At 41.7% G+C, this 8,556-nt stretch overlaps 1 protein-coding gene and 1 long non-coding RNA gene across 6 annotated transcripts in view; both read right to left on the bottom strand.

The window, feature by feature from the left end:
• Positions 1 to 8,556, bottom strand: part of LOC143266763 (uncharacterized) — a 230,770-nt gene that overhangs the window by 113,236 nt on the left and 108,978 nt on the right. The gene's annotated exons all lie outside the window — the stretch shown is intronic.
• LOC102913495 (3-beta-hydroxysteroid sulfotransferase-like) overlaps positions 4,602 to 8,556 on the bottom strand; it is a 31,746-nt gene continuing 27,791 nt past the window's right edge. For all 4 annotated transcript variants that reach the window (XM_076571588.1, XM_076571586.1, XM_076571591.1 and 1 more), the window contains 2 exons: positions 6,468 to 6,651; positions 4,602 to 5,269 (listed from right to left, as the gene is read on the bottom strand). In XM_076571588.1, the coding sequence (XP_076427703.1) occupies positions 5,148 to 5,269; positions 6,468 to 6,651 (306 nt within the window). In that variant the 3' untranslated portion in view covers positions 4,602 to 5,147. The remainder of the gene's footprint in view (positions 5,270 to 6,467; positions 6,652 to 8,556) is intronic.

Below are 8,556 nucleotides of genomic sequence, written 5' to 3'. Positions count from 1 at the left end.
AGTAGCTTTCCCCGTTGAGTCTGTGGTCTCCTTCGCCATGGGATTTTGACAATGTTTACAGCAGCAGACATTAAATCTCCCCTGTGGAACAGGCATCATAATCCAATAAAAAAAAATTATTGGCTAGTCCTATAACTACCAGGCCTGTGTTATACCACTGGGCACAACTTGGTTGGCATTTTCATGTGTTCTGGAGACACCATCACCCAGCTCAGGTGATTACAAACACTGCCTCACACATACATTACCCATAAATGTTCACTCCCAGTCTAGAGTCAAAAATGGTTCCGAAATTGATGTATGGAATTATAAATCCAGGTTATGTTTCCTAACATTTCATTTGCATTTGAGAATTTATTCCATATGTGCAGGTTGATTATGTGAGGGCCTGTGAAGATGTTTTGAACATTCTGTGAGAAAAATGGCTCATGCCTCTGCCCTGTTGACTTAGGTCCTTTACTGGGGTTATAAAGAGTAATGTGCAGGCAAGGATGAGATGTTGAGAAGGGCTGGGGTGTGGACACAGGGGTAAATCATGGTGAGAAGGCTGTGGTTGGGGCAGTATTGACTGAAGGGGAGGTTGGACAGGCAGGGGTTGAAGTGGGCAGCAGATCTAAAAGAGCCTGGCAGAGCTCTGTATTAACTCTTTTTTTATTTTAAATATTTTTATTTTATAACTATTTTAATTTTACATATCAGACACGGATTCCCCTGCCTCTCTCATCCCATCCCCCAGCCTTTTCCCCAATCCACCCCCCATTCCCACCTCCTCCAAGGCAAGGTCTCCCATGGGGAGTAAGCCCAGCCTGGTAGAATCAGTTGAGGCAGGTCCAGTCCCCTCCTCCCTAAACCAAGGCTGAGCAAAGTGTCTCATCAGAGGCCCTAGGATCCAAAAAGCCAGCTCACGCACCTAGGACAGGTCCTGGTTCCACTGCCTGGGAGCCTCCTAAACAGTTTAAGCTAATCAACTGTTTCACTTATCCAGAGGGCCTGGTCCAGTTCTATGGGGGCTCCTCAGCTATTGGTTCACAGGCCATGTGTTTCTGCTAGTTTGGCTATTTGTCCCTGTGCTTTTTCCAGTCATGGTCTCCATATCTCTTTCTCATATAATCCCTCCTCTCTCGTGCTGATTGGACTCCTGTAGCTCTACCTGGGGCTTGGCTGTAAATCTCTGCATCTGCTTCCATTAATTACTGGATGAGAGTTCTATCATGAGAGTTAGGGTGTTCAGCCATCTGATCACCAGAGTAGATCAGCTCAGGTACTCTCTCGACCATTGCCACTAGTCTATAGTGGAAGTATCTTTGTGGATTTCTGGGGGCCTCTCTAGCACTCTGCTTCTTCCTTTTCCCCTGGGGTCTTCATTTATCATGATATCTCTTTCCCTGTTCTCCCACTCTGTTCTGGATCCAGCTGAGACCTCCCGCTCCCCTAAGCTCTCTTTCCCCCGGCCCTTGCCCTCCATTACCTCCCCACCCCCAATTTGCCAGAAGCTGCAAACAACCTAGATGCCCTTCAACTGAAGAATGGTTAAATAAAATGTGGTACATATACACAATGGAGTACTACTCAGCAGAGAAAAACAATGACAACATGAGGTTTGCAGGCAAATGGATGGAACTAGAAAATACCATCCTGAGTGAGGTAACCCAGACTCAGAAAGACAAACATAGTATGTACTTACTCATAAGTGGATACTAGATCTAAAGCAAAGGATAACCAGATTGTATTAACTCTTTATAGTTAAATGTGACATGACTTATGGTTATGGACATCAGGCAAGAAAAAAAAACAGGCAGAGAAGGTGGAGAAAATTGAGGCAGCTAGCTGTACCCTATCAGAGAGACCTGTGTTCTGATCTCAATTTGTGAAATTCAAGGGGAACTAATGCCCAAAAGTCTAGGGGAAATTTTTCAAGAAAAAAATTAGCCATGTTGCGTGTTGACTGCTTAAGACATTATTTTTTAAAGGGAGGCATGGTCCCTTACTTCCAAGGTCCAGGGAACACTGAGGAAGAAGGGGTAGAAACATCGTAAGAGTTTGGCAGGACTGCTGCACACCAGCCTCTTCTAGACTTGAGAAGGCAGGTACACTCATGACCAGAGATGAGCAGCGGCTGTCTGCACAAGACCTGCACAAGCTCAAGCCGGTCAACCCTCCAGCACAGACTCATGACCGTGCCCCTAGCTGAGGAGCTAGGGACATTTGTGGCTTCAAGGGGAAGGAGGGTCAGTTTTCTTCAGGGATGTGGGCCCTGTAGGTTGCATATTCTCCAGAGCATGCACCTACATCCACATACTTGTGGGCATCCTGACTTAGACTCAGTGAGCTATTGGAGAAGAAAAGGACTTGAAGTTTGGAAAGGAATGTGGAGGAGAATGGGGAAAGGATATGATCAAAATACATTCTCTCTATATATGAAATTATCAAAGAATAAACAAACAGATTTTTAAATATAAGTGTAAAGATAATGAGTGTTTAGTCATTTTTATTTTTTAGGTAAGCTTAGTGATAATGGCATGGGTGGAACAGGCAGTGAGAACAGATGAGCATCAGATATGTTCATGGGTGAGCTAAGATGTAGGATAAACTTTAAGTATCTTATAGAAAGTGAGTAGGGACACAAAAGGGAGAGGCTTAAGATTATGAGATTGGTGACAATGACATTATATTAGTATTGACAAGTTTGAGAAAAGCCAACACTGTATCAAGTTATAATGTATGAATAAGGAATAATAAACATCATGGTTAGGCAATTAAACAATGAATGGCTGAAAACAGTCATTTTACTTCAATGTTTTTTAACTTTAATCTTAACATCTTGATAGATTCTTTATATAAACATCTAATTACATATCTATATATATGAGAGGGTCCCTACTCTCTGGGAGACAATCATGCCTTCTCTTGACACTTGGTACATTCCTCTTTCATTCCTAGAGAAGGGTGACAGTGAGGTCAGCATAGAGGTAAAGAGAGGAAAGTGATTGTCAACAAAACTTGAGATGCTGATATGGCTCAGTGGATGAAGGCACTTGCTGTCCAGCCTGACAACCCGGGACCCACATAGTAGAAGGGGGAGGATGGACTCCCATGAGTTGACCTTTGATCTTCCATGTGCACTGTAGCATGTGCCCATATAAACACATACAAATTAGTAAATGTAATGAAAATACACAGCACTGTCTTTTTCACTCCAGACTGGACAAATCTGCATTGACTGAGGAGTCACAGATGCTACTGCAAGCTGTGGAAATGATTGGAAAACTGGATATATTACATTGTCCCTGGGTCAAAGAGGAAAGCGAGAGGAGGGGTGTCCATCTGGTATGGAACAGCAAGAAATGATCTTGAAACAATGGCTTTTCCTTCCTCATATTCCTCCTGTGTACCCTGTCCCAAGTTGCACACCTGGTACTGGTAGCTGATTCCAGGGTTGTTATTTCAGTGTCCTGCCCCCATCCGTCTTTATACTTCCCCTCACCACTTTGCAATATTTAGATAACAAATACATTCAATAAACTCTGAGCATGTTTGAAACCATGAATGAGTCCTTAATGGCTGTCTTAGAGTGTTGGGGTTTGAACATGAAGAGACCCCGATTCTCTTACAGTTCTGGTTGGGAGTCATGTTTGTAACATGTCTACACTGGTGTTGTTCTCAGTGCAGTGAACATCCACCTGAACTGTAGTTCATGCCGTGATCCTAAAAGACACCAGCATCACAATGCAGAAAGTGGGAAGCATGAAGATCATATCTAGAAACCCCAAAGATAAAATCAGGAATCCATACTTTTGGAAAAGTGATCTCAAAAATTCTTTTTCCAAGTTCCAGGGATCAGGCCTAAGGTTCACCCTTTATTCCTTCAAAGAGGGGCTGGAAAGATAACACAGTGGTTTAAAGTGTTCCCTGCTCCTCAGAGGGTCAGAGTTCAAACTCCAGCACATACATTGTGTGGCTCAAAACTGCCTGTAACTCCAGCTCTAGGGTATCTAATGTGCTTTACAGGCTTCCACAGACACCTACATGCAAGCACACAGATTCACATATATACACACAAATAATAAACCTCTAAAACTTAAGATTTTACATGTTAACTGTTAGTCACTATTATGTTGGCTGTAAATTACCAAAAAGAACTCAGTCCTATTTAAACAATATTTTAAATTTTAATCATCTAAACCAGTATTTCTCAACTTGTGGGTCGCAACTTCAAAGGGGATTGCATATCATGTATCCTGCTTATCAGATATTTACATTATGATTCATAACAGTAATGAAATTACGGTTATTGCCCTTTGTTCCTTATAACTAGAGATGTAAAGCTCAGGCAGGCATACACTTCTCTCTGCTGACCCCTTCAATACCAATAAATTCGTCACCACAGTTGTTTGAAAGCAACAATAAATTGACATTTTATTATGAATACCTTACTTGCAATTCAGTTTTGGAAACCAGGTGCAGATATGTCTGCTCTAGACTCAAGTTTTTTAAAAATTACTTTGCTCTGGGTTTTGTGATATGAACCACCTGGCAACTCAAAAGGATAGTATTCCAATCTTCATTCCATTCCTGTGATAAAGCACTGACCAAAAGCAACATGGGGAGGGAAGGGTTTATTTGGCTTACAGGTCCATTATCATGGGAAACTGAGGGAGGAACTAAGTAGAGACGGTGGGGGAATGATGTTTATTGGCTTGCTCCCTGTGACTTGCTCAGATTTTTTTTCCATACAACCCAGAGCCACTTCCCCAAGGATGGCACCACCTTGAGTGGGGTGGTCCCTCATACAGACCAATCTGATGGAGGCATTTTCTCCATCAGATTTCCTGGTCCCAGATGACTAACTTGCATCCAGATGACAAAAAAAATAAAATAAAAAAAAGGCACAGATAGATTTTTTTTTAAAGTTTAGTAAGTAACACCCAGAGTCCTTAAAATGGTTAGAGTCTTTTAACCAGACAGCCAGACATTGGTGGTGCACACCTTTAATCCCAGCACTCAGGAGGCAGAGACAGGCAGATCTCTGAGTTTGAGACCAGCCTATTTACAGAGCTAGGTCCAGCACAGCCAGGACTACACTAAGAAACCCTATCCTGGATGAGGGTGTGCAGAGTGGCGAGGGGGTAGGTGGGTGGGGGCATTGATCAACATCGTGCTGACCAGGGGAAGAGACCAGGATCCAGCCTCGACATCTTCTCCTGATAGACTCTGTCAAAGGCTTCACTTTGAGCCACAGTGAAGAGATTGTTCCAGTCACCACAGATGCCTGTCAATCCAACACAGAAGGAAAAGCACCAGGAAAATGAGTCCAAATCCCACTTGCACAGCCAAGCCTGTCACACTCCCACCTCAACTATCCAGTTAGTATTTTCTCTCAAGACCAAAATGAGTCATCCTACAGTTTTCTGCTTCAGACCAACTGCAAACTGTCAAAACTACGTTAACACAAAAGGGACAGGACTTGGAATGATTTGAGATTGGTACCTGTGAGCGTCCGAAATGTCAGATGGAAAAATCCTAGTCTTGAAACTTTGAAGGAAAAACTGAGGGAGTTTTCATACCTGCACCTCAGTCCTGCCCTCCATGTGGAAAAGAAATAACAACTATGTGACAGAGATACAGGGTACAAAATGGACACTGAAACTTTGTGTCCTTTAACTTTTTTTTTTTTTTACAACAAAATTTGTATTATAGTCAAGGGAATATGGTTAAGTTACACAATGCTGTGATCAGAAAAATCTCCACTAGGGAAATGGATGTGTTCTACATCACTTTTCTCCATGCGGGAGATTTTTGTAATCCGTTTCCACTGAAATACATAAATAGTCCAGTGTCACAAACATCTCCCAATACTACTACTTTTTTAGTCATATATGAATCATCAAGTCCTACCACCCTGGTTCCCTGAACATCAGCAACATATTCTCTGCCTCTACCATTATTTTCTATTTTATGAATGTTACATAAATATATTGTGTGTAGATTTGTTGTTACTCTTGTCGCTCAGCATAAGGCCACTGGAATCCATCCAAGTTGCTGCATGTGTCAGTAAACTCTGTTACTGACGAATGGCGTTGTATCTGTCATGTAGACACATGGATGTTTGCATGGGTTATCTGTTGTAAACCCTCTGAATTGGAAAGTGCTGTTCCTGTGACTACACCTCTGGTTTCTTACAGATGTGGACCATGTCACTGAGACTGACTGGTCTAAGTGTATAGACAGGACTTGTCCATCGCACAGGCAGAGCCAGGAGGGCACAGGCACCTCTCACTCCTTCTCTACTTAACCGTGGTTCTAAGGAGTCTCAGTAACAGATTTGTGGGCAGCGACTCTTCTGAAAGAATGTAATGGAATATGACACTAGCTTCCAAGCACGTCTGTTTTCATGACTCATGCTTTATGCAAACATCAAAAACCTACCCATTTCTACAACACAGTCTTGACACTCTATGTTTTCTTACCCTTTCTCAGCAATGGTATATTGGAGACGGTGCCATCTTTGGGATTTCTTAGCATTAGGCTGTTGGACATGCTATTCTCTTTCATGACTGAAAAGGATAAGTTTCGGGCAGCAGAATCAAGCTGTTCTGGAGTCAGATATTTGCCCAGAAATTGACACACTTTTTGCATGCTGCCTCTGAGGTCCTGTGGGTGGAAAAGGAGTTATCAGGAGAGAGTGGATACAAGCACTGATGATAACATAGCCCTTGAGTTCTCAAGAAGGTGAATACTTCCTTATTATGTGACCTAAAATTATGTTTCTAACATCCTACATCATATACATATTCATATAAAACATATACTGATATACATAACTATGTTATATATATTTATAAGTACATAATATATTTTATATTGTGTTTATGAGTTGTATATGATGTATATACTATATAATGTTATACAGTATAATATGAAAATATAAGTTTATAATAATATATGATATGTATAAATTTATAATGTATAATATAAATATATATGAAGCATGTGCATACATTGAGCACTGAGGCTGGAAAAAGACAATGGAACCCTCTGAGTTGGAATTAGAGGTGGCTGGGGGACACCATGTGGGTACTGAGGATCGAACCCAGGTCCTCTCTGTAAAGGCAGCATGTACTCTTAGCCACTCAGCCATCGCTCCAGCCCCAATTTCCCCAGTTTTCATACTCTGTCTTACATTGTGAAGGGATAAAAGAGTCATGAAAAGAAAACCCATTCCTTTGTCAAGTCTGCCTGCCAGCCACCAGCTCAAAAAAAAAGTGTGTGTGTGTGTGTCTATGTGTCTGTGTGTGTGTCTGTGCATGTGTGTATGTATGTGTAGGTGTATGTGTGTGTGGGGGTGGGTGTGTCTGTGCATGTGTGTATGTGTGTGTATGTCTGTGTGTGTCTGTGCATGTCTGTGTGTGTCTGTGTGTGTGTCTGTGTGTGTCTGTGTGTGTGTGTCTCTGTGTGTGTGTTTGTAGATGTTCATGGAGGCCAGAAGAGAGTATCAGATTCCCATGGAGCTATTGTTACAGGCAGTTATGAGCTAACTGGCATGAGTTTTACCCCCAAACTCAGGTCCTCTGGAAGAGCAGCAAATGCTCTGAACAGCTAAGCCAACCTCAAGCCCCTTACTTTTCCTTATGAAAAACAAATCAATTTTAAGTGTATAAAATGTAGGATTTCATTATGTCACTTTTTATAAATGTGTATCATTGTACTGAACTCATGTTCACCTCATCACCCATCATGCTTTGCTGTCTACCTTACCCCTCCTACTTACCCTTTCCCTCACCTGAACAGTCCATCTCCTGCTTATCCTTGTGTGGCCCCCACACGGCTAATCTAGATTTCATATAAAAATACATGAAATATTTTTTCTGCCCCTCCCCATTACACTCATCATTACCCTTGGTTACCAACTTTTCATTGGCAAATTTGTTGGAAAAAACAAGACTCATGAATCCAACTGGATGTAAATTGGATTGGAAAGTGGAGGCAGAAAATGAACAGGCACTTTCTACAAAAATACTGTATACCACAGAAAGAAACGGGAATTTCAATGTTCACTGGATTAAATCAGCCAATAGAAGGGCATTTGAAAGAGAGAAAGAGTTGTATGAAAAACCACTACTCTTTGGAGTATTGGAATTGCTGTATATAATACATAGTTTACTATGGTGAGATTCCTGTTGGCCAGTTCATAGTTCTGAGTTAGGACTCGAGCCTGGAACATTCTCTGAAAGTCTATATGAAAGGACCTTGCCTAAGTTTTATGTTCGATGTTCTGTCTGATTGTCCCTGGGCCCCAATATGATGCTATTGAGGTGCCTGCATTAAATGTGTTGATGTGGTCAGGTTGCCGGGGTGGGAGCCACTGTGACAACTTTCGTGTACTAATGTTGTTGAGCATGAACCCAGAGCATTTCCAGGCTAGCATTCTGAACAAAAGCCATCAGATTCTTACTCTGAAACTGAAAGAACATTTAGACAAAGCATGTGTCTTTAATAAGACATGGCTAAGACTTATCAAGCACACATGTAGCATGACATTCACTATTCTAGATAGTT

The sequence above is a fragment of the Peromyscus maniculatus genome, chromosome 1 (genome assembly GCF_049852395.1).
Source record: "Peromyscus maniculatus bairdii isolate BWxNUB_F1_BW_parent chromosome 1, HU_Pman_BW_mat_3.1, whole genome shotgun sequence".
Lineage (NCBI taxonomy): Eukaryota > Metazoa > Chordata > Mammalia > Rodentia > Cricetidae > Peromyscus > Peromyscus maniculatus.
This window is presented reverse-complemented; position numbering and strand designations above follow the sequence as displayed.